Genomic DNA, 18,983 nt, shown 5'->3' with positions numbered 1-18,983 from the left:
TTTTTGAGGTTTTTTTCCAAATGGTACTTACCTTCCGGGTATGCCTTTTACAAGGGTATGATGGAAAACTTAAGACATACTGGTACCTGTTCAGACGCATTGATTGAAAGGTTTTATATCATGGGGCTCTGACCCTTACCTACAGGTTAAGACATAGTGAATCTAAATTAGCCTCCATACAGTTTCATGATGTAAGGCAGTTGTTAGGCTTCCAAACATTTCAGTTATTGGCAAGTCCTCCAATAACAGAGGGAGAAAACATTTTTTGGCAGTGTTGATGACAGCCATATGTTTATTGAAGTCCCTCTTGATGGTGACATCAACACTTGACTTTATTTATGAAACTTCAACTGTGGCCAACTAGTCTTGAATTATACTAATGAGAAGCATGCTCAATGTTTATCATTGTACTGCATATCATTTCATAGATCCATCTATTTTACTAACTTCCACACATTTTAAAGGTTTCTGCAGAGGACCTGTTTGTGCCTGTTGTAAAAGTTTAACTTTGATAAATAACTGTCAGAATATATAGTAATTAATTTTGATCTTTGCTTGGATGTCAGATAGGAGGACACACATGCACATCATATGCAGTTGCATCAACAATCTTTTATGTCAGTTCTTAAAGATCTGAAACTGTACCGTATTCTGTGAATGACTTAATATACCCCTCTATATAATATACCTACAGTTATTATTCTCACACTAGACAGAGCTTTTTAATTATAGTTCTGTTAATGAGAACAACATTCAGACATCAACTAATGCATTTTTCAGGTTGTTATGGATATATACAACATTGAAAATCCAGAAGGCATCATTCTCTGTATGGGTGGACAGCTGCCAAATAATATTGCAATGGACTTGCATCGGCAGCAAGCCAGAATTCTTGGTACTTCTCCGGAGTCTGTAGATGGTGCGGAAAACAGATTCAAATTTTCAAGAATGCTGGATCGCATTGGAATATCTCAGCCAAGGTGCATGAATTTCATTTTTATAAATGTAAGAGTTTTCCATTTGACAGGTGTTTTTCGAAAACAAAAATGTATTCCAGGCAACATATTTAATACACACCAATGAGTCGCTCATTTCCAACATATCGTTATGGAGTTACATTAATTTGTGATTTCTTGAACTAAACATTTTGTGTACATGTACCAGAACTAAGACATACTTAGCTCACTTACTGGTAACCAAAGTATTTGGCATGAACATCACATGATAGACAAACCAAAACTTTCTGTTCAGCTGTTGATTGATCTGTATTGGCATCTGGAGCTATGCTGGGTCAGTGCCTCCTATGATTATTGATAGATGCAAGGCAGAGAATTGAGTAATGCAACATTGGATTAGAAAGGAAGGATGGTAAGAATTTTAAGTCTAATCTAAAAGATCATGAGAGATGGAGCCGTAGCTCAGATGGGAGAAGATAGTTTCCTCAGATGATTTAGGTAAGCTATGGGAACCCTAAATCTAGACTGCCAGAGGACAGCTGTCAAATTGGTTTCTGTAAGATGTGAGATGTTGAAAACCAAGATAGTACTCCATTGTTGTGGCCATACTGTCCTGTTTCTGAACATTTCATATACCAATCTGCATTGCCTGTGATACAGGTCCTACCCAACATTGGAATGACAATCTTCGTGTTTTGGGGGAACATGAGCGCAAAGAACAGTTCATCAAATTTTGTCAAGTGGTTTGAGTTCTTCATCATATCCCTTGTGTTCTAGGCTTTCCCACATGAGTTAGCTCACTTTAGCACAAGTATTTCATCTCTGGCTACCTGTAGAAATGGCATAGTATTCATTCATTACTGCAAAGACATGATACTTATTAATTATCACAAATAGACTCCTTGGTGCTAGAGTGGAGTACTGGTGTGCATTAAGAGCCAATCCCATAGAGGAGTTCATGTGAACTATTGAGCCATATTTCCATTTAAAGTGTGCACTGTAAATTGTTACAGATCATAGGTCAAGTATGGAAGTGTCGTCCTATTACTAAACAAAATGAGGAACCTTTAATGTGATGTGGCCCCGGATCTCTAGTAACAGATCTCCTTTTTATATTTGGAATCACATCTGCTCTCTTAAAGGTTAAGATAAGGGAAAAATATCCCATAAGCACTCAGTTACAAAATATCCTCAACATAACATATGGTATGGTACAGCTATGATACATTATACACTAATCCAAATGCTGGAAGTAGGTGCACATCACATTAGCATGTAGATTACAAGCAACTTGGGACAGTTGTAGGTTGAATGTCCATCATCAACCTCAAAGGGGAAAGAGAATACAAAAGCTAGCTGTCTTGGCAGCATCTACAGCTTCCTCCTTATGGTAGCTGAGGTGCACGTGGGAGCTGAAGCCAAAACATATTGTTCCAAGCCATCAGATCATGTTTCCCTAGCTTCTTGTAATGGATCTGGTGTGGAAGAGCTCTTTCTCAGCTGTACATGAAGAAGGTTTGAATGCGAATCCCTTCCAGCCTCTCAATAAAATCCCGACTCGTCACAGGCACTTTACCTTGGCGGAAAGATAAAGGGGAAAAGGGAAAAGGGAAAAGGGAAACACCTTTCATGCTCAAATGGACTGGAAATGGGTTAAAGATGTGTGTGAAGGGATTTGAGAATTTGGGAAAAGTCTCTCTCTCTCTCTCTCTCTCTCTCTCTCTCTCTCTCTCTCTCTCTCTCTCTCTCTCTGACTTACTTTCTTTCTTTTTTTTCCCTCAAGCAGGAACATCCAAAGTGTCTGACACCCCATTGAAAATAGGTTACAGATTCAACAAAACAGACAGTTCTGTGGAGATACTGGTAAATGTGGCATCACTACAGACCACAGCTCACCCCACCTTCTCTTTATGGTAAAGATAAAACTGTTTGCTGTTGTAGTGGAAGTACCAAATAGGGGGGATATGTCTTCACTAGCCCAATTCACTGACAAAGCTCTTCTCAGTAGGGCCCTGGAATAATATTGTACTCCCTTGTGTAGATTTCAACTCAGTGTGATGCAGTGTGTTGCCACCACACATAGCTTGGCAGAGTTGTTTAGGATCTGTCTTATATACTCTGAAACAACCTAGCCTGTTCTGGGCTGCTGTATGTCAGGTCAGGTGAGAGAAATGGTGAATGAGAGGGCATATTTACATTTGGGCTTATCATCATAGTGGTAGTATTGACAAGTGTTTATTCAACCAGGTTTATACAGTGTTCCAGCTGTCTTCATGGTCATGCTGCACTTCTAAACACAGCCAATTGTGGAATGCATTGATGCTCGGATACACAGGTTATGTCTGTTGTCTTGCTGAGTCCTGGGCTGCAGCTACTGCAGTGCTGAGCAGCCTACCAGCATGCGATGCTGCGTGTGCTGCCAGTGGTGAAGAGCAAGTGCAACCCTCCCAGGTCCTCCAAGGTCTTTCCAGCTACTCACCCACATGCTTACTTGTGGTCCCCTTTGGGTCATGTTCTTGGGTGCAGTAGCCAATACCAACGTCCTTTGTCAGTCCCTCAGAGGGTGGGTGCTGGACACACTCCAGCTCCCCATATCAGTGAACTTTCCCCAAGTCCTGCGACCGCTATGCACAGTTAGGCACACCTTGCCGGAACTTGGGGAGCCAATAAGCAGGCAGGTAGCCAGCCAGTATCCATCACCAGAGGTGTGTGGTTGTTTGTCTGAAATTTAAAAGTCTGTCATTCCCTCCAGTTCAAGACACAGATGCAGCTGAATGCTTTAGGCCCCTAAGCTCACTTACGTATACCCTTCTAGCTACACTTAGTACCAAGTCCTACTAGAGGGGGTAGAGTAGGTTTGCTTCATATTACTTGCCCTTCCTGCTTTTCCTAGTTCCTAGTTCACAGGTTGCTAGGCCTGGTTAAATGGGCGATTTGTTAGTTTCCTGGTAGCATGCAAGTGCCTAAGTTACAAAATATTACTTCACTCTTGGTCACACTGTGTTACCTGTTCCATTCACTTGACCATTGGCAGTTTTGTCATAACAGCCCCCCCCCCCCCCCTCTCAATTCCTCCCACCCATCTGCCCAGAGTGTTTTGTCATAGTGCCAGCAATACTGTCCAGTGGCTTTATTAGCTTATTGGCCAGGCTGACCTTTACTACCTGGCCACAATAGGAATAAAACTTTGGGACACAGTAACTCAGAATGTGAGATGAAGTACAACTTCAGCAGTACTGTGGGGCATTCACTGCCATTTATTTCTTGCATGCTCTCATATGCTACCACTGTGTTACAGTAAGTTGCTTATAATTTACACTCCATTGAGAATGCCCTTATGTGGATGTATCTAACAAATTGCAACTGATCAGTATCTAAAAGAAAGCTCTTGAAACAGATGGTGGGCACTATGAACTAGATGTTATACAGGGTGTAAACAATAACTGTTTACAGTGTACCTAAGTGGTGCAGGGCAAGTCTATATGAACAGTTTGATATGACACTGTGGTCTTTCAAGCTGGGAAACTGCCGCAGATCAGCCAACAAAAGCCACATCAGCTACAACACATGTGCATCGCATGAGATTTTGGCTAAAATCATCCTTGAATGTTAAAAAGCTATTTGTTGTTGCACTTATGGAATGTAAAATTTATGTTTGAGTAAACTTTACCTCACAATTTTGTACATTTTAACAGTGTAAAATTAACAATTAAATTGTATTGTTGCTCTGGCTTTAATACAACTGTGCTTGTAAGTCTTAAGTTTAGATTGAACTGGAAATTTATTTACAGTCAGATTAAAATGACTTTGACAATTGACATCTGTAACTTGCCTCTATAGTGTTGCCACATCGGCTGTCGGCTACTGGTCAGTTATAGGTGACACACAAACACTGCAGGTCACACCACAAATACTATTAATGTGTAATGCAGAGCAATGTTGGGAGCAGCTGTGTTGAGATATGACAGAAGTGTATTTAAGTGACAAATGAGTGAACTGTGGCAGATGATGCATTTTGTAGTACTGAATTAAAACTTGTCACAAACTAACCGCAATATTGTGATTTATCTGGAAAATGATGGTAAACATTCTGCAGCAGAACTAAAATCATGATTACTTTGTTCATGGCAATTTAAGTTAACCTGTAATGAGCAAACTCAAGACTGAAAAAATATCAGTTCAGTGCTAAAAGCAAACTGTAATTTCTCACTGCCATTGGTTATCTGAAACTGTCCTTACACTGGCTACATGAGCTGCCACATTACCAACCATTGAACAGTTCTGGGTGGTACTCGGTTGCAGATTATGGGCAACACAGCAGATTCCAAACAAAAACAGTATGACAAGAAGAAAAATAAGAGCAAATAAGTCAGTAGAATGGTGAAAATGATGCAGCAAAGTATAAGAAGTAAGAAAATACATTTAATCTAATTAACTGAATAAGAGTAATAGTCTTCTGATTAGATTTAGGATGCTCCAGTAGGAGGAAATCAGCTCCAATGCGTGAAGTGTCAACTACCAAGTAATTTTAATCAGATTATGGTTATAGCATAATTTCTTCAAATCCCATTCCTTTTCATTACCCTCACAGGATAGATTACTTACCAGTGTTAATGAAAGTTGGGGCCATAGGGGGGTGAGAGAAAGAGGATATAATGCAGCATGCATGTGCCCTTGCTCATGTTGCTTTCAAGGGCTATTTTAGGTTGGTTCCTAGCTTGATAAACCACAAGTGTCTTACATCAAATTGTTTTAACTTCCCCTACACCACTGGGGTATGTTGTAAACAGCTATTTTTTTACATACTGTATAGCCAGTATAATCTGATTAACATTGCTTGTGTGTTTGTCACATGACACTACAATACTGTCACAGTGGAGTCAGCAGCCCTTCTGTTGAACCTCAGTTAAACAAGCCTTAGGCTACCTGTTCTTATACAGAAATTACTCACTAAAATGAGTCTTTCAGGAACATGGAGTACACAGAACAGAGGTATAATGATCCTCAGCTGAAGAAAGTTGTAAAAATTAGATGCACTGAATGTGTCATCAGGGTGCATGATACGTTAAACTGTATCATACTGTTAAATGTTAGTTTTGCATGGTCTGGTAATAACTACTAAGTTAAGGAAAGTCCTTGCATCACCAGATCTGTCCTCTATTGTCAGTTTGTACACACACACACACACACACACACACACACACACACACACACACACACACACACACACACACACACACACATTTGCTATGAAATCTGTTGTAATATACAGGTCCAAAAATTAATTAACAGAAATAAGCACAGTTTTTACTAATCGTAGAACACTTACAACTTTCTCTCTCTCTCTCTCTCTCTCTCTCTCCCTTTTCCAGATTTAATTAACATGAAATATCTCTCTCTGTCCCTTTTCCAGATTTAATTAACATGAAATACATAACTCCACATTCCTAAAAAGTAAACATCATCAACAAATTAACCCAAACTTTAATCATCTGAAGGATTAATGTAAGTTCTATGTTTTCACAATAACAAAAACTGGTTGCTTTACAACTATCATATCATCCTAAATGTTGTGACTAACACCAAGGCTGTACAATCAGATTCCTGCACTCACTCTTACTTGGTTATTCCCAGTTTCAATGATTATTGCTGCACATACATGCTGAATTATTCCCTTATTCACTCAGGCAGCATAATGGATCAGCTGTTTGTAAGCTGAGAAAGTTACATAATTTATGCTGTTAAACAAAAGTTTTTAGTTAACTGTTTTGATGTCATCTGATGAACGTACAAATAAATATTAAAAAGTCTGATTGTTGAATGTAACAGGAAGTTACAAATTAGTTTTTTTAGATAATTTTAAATATTTGCAAAATTATTTCAAGTATGAAACTGAAACTTGTAAAACAATTAAGTGTTGTTATTTTGAAAGGCTGTACAAAATTTTATATAATTTGGTGTACAGCAAATGGTGTGTAATCTACATGATCTGCAAAGTGTACATGTGAGGATAGGCCTGCAACAGCAAGTGAGCACAGAAACACGTATAACACTCTGCCCAGCATGGGAATGCCTTAGGCAAGGCTTCAGAGTCACTGAGATGAACCTTACTGCTTTCTTAGTGACAGTGCATATTGCTGTGCGACAATTGGTCAGACAGATGCTTCATGGTATATTAGACATGCTGGAAAGTCCATGTACTAAATAGAGAAGATTTAATCTCACATCACTTTGGGCTATTGTTTGTTTGATTTTCCTTTTTGAGGTGGGAGATTCGAAGTTCCATGATCAAGACAGTTTCTACATCTGAATGAAAGGTAACACATTGTACAAACAATACCAGAACATTTTGCTGAATTGGCAACCACTGCCTACTAGACTCTGTCAGCCTGCACCGCAGAGCAGACTCTCACTTCTGTTATATGTAAGGCACGTTCTCACAATGTTAACTGTTTACAGGAACTTCTTATAGGTACAGGAACGTTTTTTGGGTAGAGGAACTTCCATAACAGCTTGCTTTTACAGTGTCCAGTTCAGACACATCTGACTGTAAAATATTAGATAACCAGAAGTTATCTTTTATATAGCATTGTCTTCCATTAGACTCTTAATGCAAGCATATTTCAAGGTTATGTGCCAAATGGTAAAAAGTAATTACATTCATTTCTTTGGAAATGACTGAAGATAGGGGTGATGGTCAAATTGTGATACATACAAGGGAGACCTGAAGTAATGAAAACCAAAACAAACTCTTTTGAAACTTGAGAAAAATTGAGAATCCTTTAAGTGATTCTGCCTAATAAAACCATCAGTATACTTAGTCGTTTTTCTTCTATGTGATCAAGTTCAGCATTAAAAAACAAAATTAAATTTTTGTTTTGTGTTATTATGATTTTATTTTATTTGTCCTTTTGGCTCTTGTACAATGTTTCTTTAAAATGTTAATGACTACTTGATAAATCTAAGACTGTGTGTTACATATCCATTTCAGGAATAATGCTGTACTGCCAATGAACTAACTGTGTCTAACCTTACAGTTTTTCACTCTAGGAAGCATGTTAATTGCCCTTGGTGATTCCATAGGGGTTAGCACAGCAACCACTCTTCTAATAATAATAACCATAAAAAGTGCTATTGCAAGATTGGTACAAGAGTTCATAAAGCATGCAGAAACTTGAAAATGAAATTGAAAATACAAAATTAAACTTAATTTATACTGAAAAATTTTCTATTCAGTCACCAGGTGGTGACTGTGCTGAAATGTTTAGGAACAGAAAATGTTATTTTTCTATAATATATAAGTACTGGTCAGTACTTTTCACTGACATTGTTGCATGATGGCCAGGTTCCACACATACTAACATTGTCATGAATAGTTGGTTAAGGGCACGCTAAGAAAGAAGAGATTTATAGGGCGCGTGGATATTGTGTGACTGTGCACATACCCTGAAAATCTATTTCATAACACCACTTGATGCCCTAATAACAAAGCAGAGATGCTCTATAATGAATATCACTTTCATACCAGAAATGTAATAGGTGTTTCGGTGTTTGGAAACAAAAGATTCCCAGTGTTATCACTAGGCTTGACTGTTAAATTACAATCATTGTTGTTAATGTTGCCTTTGCTATTTTACACAAAGTAGCTTAGAAACAAGAAGAGCCTTGTCTAGAGCCAAATACCCTCCTTAGAAACTTCGAAGCCATTGTAGAGAGATTCAGCAAGCTGTAGTGAGAACTGCTCTGACTGAAGACTTTTGTACAACTGTGAAATCGTATTTAGCTATAACCGAGAAAATTGTTTGACATCTCTACTTAACATTTGAGCCAAAAAATTGAATGTAATAATATGCAATTACAGTATCAAATATATTATTCATTTAAAAAATCTTTTTCCCCATTAGTTCCACTTTTTGTTCAGGTTCTAACCTCCTACCCACTCTGGGCTTTCTCTTTCCCATTCATTTCTTTCCCTTTCTCATTCCTCTCTCTTTAGTGTGCTTTCTTTCTTCTGTATGAAATATTTTTCTACTGTGTAAAGTGTCTGGGATCCCCTATATTTCCTTTTGTTTTAGGCCTTTGCTCAACAAATAGTTCAGGACTTGTAACAGACTTGAAGTGTGCAGGTGATCAGGATGACGACATGTGTTCTTCATTCTGCTCCTCCATCATTTCAGTAACAATAGTTTCTTTTAGACTTATTATTGACATCAGTGAGACTGTAGGCTTTTGTATTCCTTTCACAGTATCTGAAATTAAAATACAAAATTAACAAACAGTTTACACATATGTTTAAGACGATTATATAAGGTTTTAGTTCTTTAAAACAACAGGTGATGACAAAAACATAAAATACTGACCAAAATGAATTAAATTGTGACAATAAACATACCTGTATTCATATCTGGTCTCCAGCCGGAACAGCTCATCATCTGAACACACTATTCCGGCAGTCCACCTGGCTGCCATCTTCATATGAGTAGGCCATCACACTATCTCACCAGAACTGAAATCAAACACACCATGGTGGCCCCTTTACACACAGACTGTGGGTCTACCGTGCATGCATGAGAATACTTGCCCTGTAGTGGCATGCAAAACAGCACACCGGTGGTGAAAGCTTGCAGATAAATCAATACCAAACACTAATGACAGTTTTTGAAGACTGAGACAAAGACTGTTGTTTCTTAATGTCAAATAGAAGAGGGTTGCAACTCTTACTTCAAGGATACTGCTTATCTCTGTAATATTGTCAGATAGCCAGGTTTCAGTGGCTTGTTTCATGACACAGTCCCAATACCGCGACACGGGGGGCAACCACTTGTCTCATCATACAACAGTTTGTCTTTCTGTAAGACAATGCTCCATGACCGCATATTTTTCTGGCTGAAATAAATGCATGTGGAGATGATGATCCATGCAACAATCTTGGACCATATGAATTGTTCGTTGAATATAGACTTTCCTGCAATGGCAGGGAATATTGTGAACTTCGGGCTTTCTCAAAACTAAATCAGCCTTTACTGAGCCCAACTGGGCTCTGGTCTTAGCTGGCAGACTGAATATACCTTTAATACTAATTTTTTTTTAAATTCTACCTATTTTTGTAGAGAATGATGGATCTAATTGTCAGTATAAACATTCTGCTTGAACACAGCTTTCAGATGGTCTAGTTCTTGCGTCAAGCCATCTGCATCTGAGATGGCATAAGCTCTTTTTACCAATGTACGTAGGATAGTGTTGCATTGGTACAATGGATGACAACTTGATGCATGAAGATATTGGTCCGTATGCATATTGTTGACGATATGTTTATGGTATGGCCATATGGGAGGGATGCTCTAGATCGTTTTCTAGATCGTTTTTATTGCCTGCATCCCAATGTTAAGTTCATGATGGAAGTTGAAAAGGACGGAAAACTTCAGTTTTTAGATGTCTTGGTCTACAGGAGGATGATGGGACATTAGGACATAGTGTTTATAATCGTAAGCCCTCACATACGGGCCGATATCTTCATGCATCAAGTTGTCATCCATCGTACCTATACAACAGGGTCCTACATACATTAGTAAAAAGAGCTTACGCCATCTCAGATGCAGATAGTTTGACACAAGAACTGGGCTATCTAAAAGCTGTGTTCAAGCAGAATGGTTATACTGACAATCAGATCCATCGTGCTCTACAGATTGTACCTTTGTGGGAACCAATGGAAGATACAAGAAAATCAGTGGCGTTCCTACCTTTTGCAGGGAGCATATCTTAGAGCAAGAATTTTAAAGAAATTTAATATTAAGTGTGTTCCATCCACCAGCTAAGACAAGAGCCCTGTTGGGCTCAATGAACGATGATTCAGGTTTGAGAAAGCGCTGAGTCTACAAGATTCCCTGCCATTGTGGGAAAGTCTATATTGGACAAACAATTTGTATGGTCCAGGATTGTTGCATGGAGCATCATCTCCACACACATTTATTTCAGCCAGAAAAATCTACAGTGGCAGAAAATTGTTTACAGAAGGACATAAAATGTTGTATGATGAGACACAAGTGATTGTCCTGCGTCACAGTTCTGGGCCTGTGTATAAAAAGAAGCCATTGAAGTCTGGCTATCTGACAGTTTTACAAACAGCAATAAGTGGTATCCTTTAATAGTTGGAACCCTGTTCTGTTTGACATTAAGAAACAACGGTCATTGTCTCAGTCTTCAAAAGCTGTCAATAGTGTTTGATATTGATTTATCATTTCTGCAAGTGTTCACCACCGATGCGCTGTTGGGCCTGCCACTAGACGGCAGTTGTTTTCACACATGCATGGTGGACCCATGGTTGGTGTATAAAGGAGCCCCCGCAGCGTGTTTCATTTCAGTTCTGATAAGATAGTGCTATGACCTACTCACCTGAAGATGGCGGCCAGGTGGACCGCCAAAATATCGTGTCCAGATGACGAGATGTTCTGACTAGAGACCCGATATGAATACAATGAATTATTACTCTGGGAAAGTTTATGAAGCCACAGTAAACTTACCTGCTTCATCTCCATCATAGGGATTATGCAGTCTAATAGTGCTATTACCTATGAAGCTCAGTAGTGTTTCCGTATTCTTGTCATGTATGGAACCTGGTTTAGCACTCCATCCTGTTAAGAAATTTTCTTTCCTGTTCATCAGCTGTTTCCTTTTTAACCCTTTTCTTCCTTTTTCATACTTACCTCTTAAATTTTTTTACAGATCTTTTGGTGCCCCTCGAAGCTTCAGACAATTCACACACTTAGTCTCATGTTTTGCTTTTCTGCTCCCTCATTACAGCATAAGTTATTTTACTTTCAATGGCATGATATTTCTCCTCTATAATTTTAAGGAGAATTCGTTCTTCCTTAGGGGAAAAATTAGCCTGCCTAATTCTCTGTTTACTATCTGCCATTGTGTCAAACAGCATATGAGACAGATTTCCTTCACAGAAACTTTCAAAACAATGAAAAAGATAGATAGATAATAATATATATTACCATAAACATATGTACCATCTGCTACAAATATTGTGCAGATTAACTGGCAGTAAAATTTAACCTTTCGATGGTGAGAACCAACGTTAATTTACTGTACGTTTATTCTGACCTTAAAGTTTACTGGAAATTAATTTCTCTTGCTTTGCTGGGCATTGTAAGAATAGGCCTAAGAGAGCTTCCTTAAAGGTCAGTGCAAATAATATCTCTTTGAGGCTCCGTCCAGTGGAAAGCGTGATGCAGTGTGAAGGAAAATTTGTTGTGCTACTTCTAATGTATAATGCAATCTTGATTTTTGAAGTATCAGTGTATTATTTTTCTTCTGAATTATCTCCATAGGAATGTGTGGCCACATAAAATTTTAATCTTACCACAAGAACAATTTTGACTTATTTCACAATAAAAGAGGTTGTGTATCAACAGCTGAAAGTTTTAAAATATAATATTATAATTATATAAAAAATAAGACTATTTTACAGTTATAAGTATCTCTCTTTTCCAATGCAAATATTTTCACATTGGTTTTGCAGATGGAAGGAGTTGACAAACTTGGAGTCTGCAAAAGAATTTTGTGAAGAAGTTGGCTACCCTTGTTTGGTAAGACCATCATATGTCTTGAGTGGAGCAGCAATGAATGTTGCTCACACACCACAGGATCTTGAGACATACTTAAAGTCAGCAAGTGATGTCAGCAAAGAACACCCAGTTGTTATATCAAAATTCCTTCTGGAAGCAAAGGTAAAAGTAATAGTGAAATTTAAATACAGAAGATAATTTGTGTGGTTTTTCCCCCTCACAATTTTCATGCAATTAACTGCATATTGTTCTAAATATTAAGTTACTTAAAGCAATTACTAATTGTTCACTCTTTCTTTCAAACAGTTGTTCATTCTGTTACAGTGTGAGATCACTGAATGGTAAACAGTTGCAGTAGACTGTATTTAAACTTTCTGTACAGCACTAATTAGATAGCTTGTTTTAATGAAATGTGGGTAGTATTCTTACAGCATGGCAAACTACATGGCATTTAAGCTGACTTTCCATATTGATATGAATATAATAGAGGGAAACATTCCACGTGGGAAAAATATATCTAAATATATCAATATTTCCATATTGATATATAGATTTAAGACTTCACAGGAAATAATATATATACTATTTATTTCTTCAAGTGTTCACATGCAGAAGAATGCCAAACATGGCTATCAGCGTGTGAGCTAGACAAATGTTTGATCATAAGCTGCTCCTCAAAATTGTATGCTGGAACATACAAAGTGTTTAAGCTGAACTTGCCTCAGATATCAAGGTTACTCTGTTGTCACATCTTCCGATGGCATGTAATTTCTCTGCAGCCACATTATTTTAATACTCTAAACACAACAGTTACCAAACAGTCAACAAGCTCATTTCTTTGAAAAGTAAATTGTCTGATCTTCTGTCATCCCACGATACACATGATTCAAATACTTGGTTATGCTTTTGCTATCATAATGTGCAAGAACACTTGTTAACTATATACTGACCTGCTAGTAACATTGCTATATGCTGTGATGTTAAATGGTGGTTTGTTGTGAAAGTGACAAAATACCAAATTGTTATGAAGAGTTACATATGCTGAACCAGAAACATACCAAGTTGCTAAAATTCCAATCCTTAAATCCTCCCTCCACCCCTCCCCCCATTTTCTATTGTATGTGTAGTGCATATATCATAATAAATGAAATTGTTATATTTGCAATCATACTATATTTAACTATATTTTATAATTCATTGTACAGTTACCAGACCACTGATGATAATAGTACAATTAGTTTTTGATGAAACATTTCTTGATGAATAAATCTAAATTTGATTCACTAAAGCCATCTGTGCTTAAAAATTCTACCCTGCTAGTAGTTATGTGTTAGGACTGACTTACATTAATTGAAAGCCCTTATTCTCCACTTCACAATGAACATCTTACTTTCTCCAGAAATTGTGCATTAAAAAGTTATTAGTATTTAAAATTATCATTGTCTGGAATGTTCAAATTTTAAAATGTGAGCTTGTCAAAATTCCAGTGTTATATTTTGAATGCCCTGATGCTTCTGGTAACAAAAATGTGTAACTTTCCTAGAGAAACATGATAGTTTGTAAAATATTCAGACTGAAAACTTTAACTTCGTAGAAAATTCACAGCTAGTTTTGGAAATCCCTGTGTACAATGAAACACCACCACCATAAAAAGTACCTTTGATTTTATTCACTTTCTTATTATAGTTAATCAAAACTACTTCACTACCAAATGTGGATTTTGTATTTATTTATTTATTTATTTATTTCTACTTTGCTCTCTCTGTTACACAGTACGTAACTACAAACAGTTAACAAATATCCAAAGCATACAGAATAGGTTTCCAAATATGTGAGTAGTTTGAAGACTTCGTAAGTAGTACAACCCAGTACATTGTCCTCGACAGTGAGTGTTCATCAGTCAATGGTATCATCAGGAGCACACCAGGGAAGTGTGATAGGACCTCTTTTGTTCTCAATATACATAAATGATCTTTTGGATAGGGCAAGCAGCAATCTGAGATTGTTTGCTGCTGATGGTTTAGTATAAGGGAAAGTATAATCATTAAGTGACTGTAGAAGGATACAGGACGATTTAGAAAATATGTTTGGTGTCATAATGCTAGCCTGCTCTAAATGTAGAAAAATGTAAGCTAATGCAGATAATAGAAAAAATGGCCCTGTAATTCTAGAAGACAGTATTAGTGGTGTGCTGCTTGAAACAGTCACATAAAATACCTATCCATAATGTTGCAAAGCAATATTAAATGGAACATAGGGACAGCAAGTGGTTCACTTTGGTTTTTTGGGAAAAATTTTAAGCAGCTGTTGCTCATCTATAAAGAAGACCGTGTATAGAACACTACTGCTACCCAATCTTGAGTACTGCTTGAGTGTTAGGTTGGATTCAAGGAACACATGAAGAGGCATGCTGATAGATTTATTATCAGTAGGTTCAATCCGTGTGCAAGTTTTAAGCAAATGTTCCTTGAACTCAAATGGAAATCCCTGAAGGAAAGGAGATGTGCTTTCCCAAAACACTCTTGAGAAAATTTAGAAAACTGGCATTTGCATCTGACAACAGAACAATTTTTCTGCCACCAAGGCACATTTCATATGAAGTCCATAAAGACAACTGTCTGCCTCTTCCACCTGAAAACCCAACCGTAATTAACCCATTCCAGAAGTCCAGTAATACCTATCGTCCCTAATCAAATCCTTAGGTCCCTCCCAAAATCTTTCCCAAGATCCATCTCCTCCTTCATCCCAGTGACACCCTGCACCCAGTTTTTACATGCTTCCACTACTACATAAACACAATAATCCTGGACACAAAGTATATCTGGTACTGTACTACCACTTCAAGAATCTCTACTCTTGTCAGTCAACACCTCCAATGAATTTCCTGTTGCCTAGTCTCTTATATAAGACACAGACCACCACCCCATTACCACCTGCATCCCTACTCATCACTGAATCTGATGGGAGTACTTTCTTAGGTTAAGATCAGTGTCCAGTCATCCTACATTGATTGAAGACCGGGATGTACTAGAGATGTTAAAATATCACAAGATTCTCATAACAGTACAGTGAAAAATAATGTTGGTATGTCACAAGCTTCGCATAAAAGCACAGTGAAAAATAATGTTATTTATAGCATCAGAATATCAGGGGATTAAAAAACAAAGTAGATGAGCTGCTTGTTTGTTTAGAAGATTTGAAAACTGAGTATAGTATAGATGCACTATGCCTGTCTGAGCATCATATAGACACAGGTATGGAAATGGTAAATATAGGTGGATATAAGTGTACAGCACATGTAATTACAGATACTATGAAGAGAGGTGGAGTTTCCATATATGTTAAAATCTGTCATAGTGTGGAAAATTTGGAAATTAAAAAAACATTGTGTAGCTCAACATATAGAAACGTGTGTGTGAACTTAAACTAAATAATGGCACTTTTATAATTGTAGCTGTGTATAGGTCCCATTGGAAAATTTTCAACTATTTTTGAAAAAAATTGTGTCTTTGTTGTGCTATCTGTCAGCCAGAGGAAAGCAAATTATTGTTTGTGGTGATTTCAATGTACATTTTCTGAAAGAGCCTGATAGAAAGTTTGACCTTGAAGTATTACTTGCTTCTTTCAATTTGATATCAATTATTGATTTTCCTACTCGGGTGGTACAGGAAAGCAGCACACTGATAGATAATGTTTTCATAGACCAACATAAATTTAATCAAATAAAAACTTTTCCTGTTAAAAATGGTCTGTCTGTTCGTGATGCACAGCTACTTACAGTATACGATATAACTCCATACAGTGATGAAAAACAGTCCTACAAAATAGTGCATTCAATTAACGATTTAACAATTAAAATTTTTAGGGAAAGCTTGCGACATTTAGTCTGGGTGAGATGTACAGGGAACATAGTGCTAATTTAAAATTTAACCTATTTCCTGATAACTTTGAGTATATTTGAAAACAGTTTCCCTAAGAAAACAGTGTGATATAATTGTAAGAAACCATGTAAAAAGCCATGGCTCACTAAAGGGATAAAAATATGTTAACAGAAAAGGGAGATGTATCTTATAGCTAGGAGGAGTAATGAACCTGAAACAGTGAAACATTGTAAAAACTACTGCACTGCATTTAGAAAAGTTATTAAAAAGTCCAGAAGCATGTGCATTATGTCTGAGATTAACACATTTGATAACAAAATTAAAACAATTTGGATCATTGTTTAAAGGGAAACAGGGCAACCGAGAGCACAGGGAGACTGTATTTCTATCAAACACAATGAAAAGTTTTTAACAAGAAGTCAGAAGTAGAAAACATGTTAATAATCATTTTTTTAAGTGTTGTGGAGAAAATAGGATCCAGCTATTCATTAGAAAATGCAAGGCAGTAATGGAAGAGGCAGTACCTATCAAATTTGATAAAATTGAAATTCAACCCACATCTACGACTGAAATTAGGAAAATAATAAATTCACTTAAGAGTAAAAGCTCACATGGAATTAATGGTATTTCCAACAGAGTGCTAAAAGCTTGCTCCCAACATACAAGTAGGAGTCACATATGTAGTAGCTCACTGAACCAGGCATTTTTCCAGATAGACTGAAATATGCTACTGTTCAACCATTGTATAAAAAAGGGGATAGGTTTGATGCTAACAACTGCTGCCCAATCTCACTTCTGACCACTTGATCCAAAATTCTTGAAAAAGTAATGTATTCAAGAGTAGCATCACATGGTTGTAAAAATGAAGTGCTAACAAAATGTCAGTTTGGTTTTCAGAAAGGATTTTCAACAGAAAATGCTATAAATGCTTTCACTGATCAAATATTAAATGCACTGAATAACCAAACGATACCTAATGGGATATTTTGTGATCTCTCAAAGGCTTTTGATTGTGTGAATCATGGAATTCTTAAAGATAAAGATTGTGGTATGAGTGGGACAGTTCACAAATGGTTTAATTCAAACTGGAAGAATGCAGAAGGTTGAAATTAACAGTAGAGATAGTCTGCAAAAATCAGCAGAGTCCTCTAACTGGGGAGGTATCAAGAATGGTGCCCCTTGGTGTTCAGTCTTGGGTTCCTTATTGTTCTTAATATATATTAAGGGCTTGCCACTATAAATTCATGAAGATGCAAAGCTAGTTCTTTTTGCGGATGATAAAGGTATAGTAATCGCACCAAACAGGCAAGAATCAGCTGAGGAAATTGTAAATAATGTCTTTGAGAAAATTATTAAGTGGTTCTCTGCAAATGGACTCACTAAATTTTGAGAAAACACAATTTATACAATTCCGTACAGTAAATGGCATAAATATAGACTAAGAACAGAAGTCTGTTGCTAAGGAAGAATACTCAAAATTTCTGGGTGTGTGCATTGATAAAAAATTGAATTGGAAGAAACACATTAATGATCTGCTGAAACAGTTAGGTTCAGCTACTTACACTATTAGGATTATTGCAAATTTTGGTGATAAACATATCAGTAAATTTGCCTACTACGCCTGTTTTCATTCACTACTTTCATATGGCATCATATTTTGGGGCAGTTCGTCATTAAGAGGGAAAGTATTCATTGCACAGAAGTTTGTAATCAGAATAATAGCTGGAGCCTACCCTAGATCACCTTGCAGACATTTATTTAAGGAACTCTGGATATTCACTGTGCCTTCACAATACTTATATTCACTTATGAAATTTGTCATTCATAATCCATCCCAATTCAAAAATAACATTGAAGTGCATAGCTACAACACTAGAAGAAAAGATGATCTTCACTATTCTCGATTAAATCTCACTTTGGCACAGAAGGGGTTGAATTATGCTGTCACAATCTTTGCTCATTTGCCAAATAGTATTAAAAGTCCGAGAGATAGCCAACCCAAATTTAAAAGCAAATTGAAAGAATTTCTGAATGACAACTACTACTCAATAGATGAATTCTTAGATATGTAGTAGTAACTGTAATAAATAAATAAATAAATAAAAAGTAAACTGTAAACAATTAATTATTTTGTGTAAAGAAAATTTATGTTAAAGTGACATGTTCCACGTCATTACAAAATGTCGTATTCGTGATCTCGAATCAGTGTTGTTTATAGGAGGGATCATCCACAACTGACCATCTGCTTAGGTTGGAAACAGCAATCGGACAGGTTTTTCTAAATGGCTCACTGGCTCCTTCGGAGTCAATGGTACCAGCTCTTGTTCTTCTTTGCTATCACCATTCAGCAGTTCCCTGATAATCCCATGTATCCCATTCTCTTTACATGTGAGGGATGTTGTCCTCCTGATACAAGCCCTCAGGTGAGACTACTGGTTGGAATGCACCTCGCTTTCCTCTGTCAGGATATCTGTATCCCCTCCCCAGGTTGTGCTCCCTTTGAATGGTGCCCAGTCCATGGATTAGAATTGTATGTATGTATGTATGTATGTATGTATGTATGTTTGTGTGAA

At 37.1% G+C, this 18,983-nt stretch overlaps 1 protein-coding gene across 1 annotated transcript in view; it reads left to right on the top strand.

Moving 5' to 3' along the window:
- LOC124747733 (CAD protein) overlaps window positions 1-18,983 on the top strand; it is a 527,676-nt gene that overhangs the window by 182,821 nt on the left and 325,872 nt on the right. The window contains exons 14-15 of the mRNA XM_047248953.1: window positions 781-980; window positions 12,484-12,691. Of these exons, the coding sequence (XP_047104909.1) occupies window positions 781-980; window positions 12,484-12,691 (408 nt within the window). The remainder of the gene's footprint in view (window positions 1-780; window positions 981-12,483; window positions 12,692-18,983) is intronic.

This window comes from Schistocerca piceifrons, chromosome 1, assembly GCF_021461385.2.
Source record: "Schistocerca piceifrons isolate TAMUIC-IGC-003096 chromosome 1, iqSchPice1.1, whole genome shotgun sequence".
Taxonomy (NCBI): Eukaryota; Metazoa; Arthropoda; class Insecta; order Orthoptera; family Acrididae; genus Schistocerca; species Schistocerca piceifrons.
This window is presented reverse-complemented; position numbering and strand designations above follow the sequence as displayed.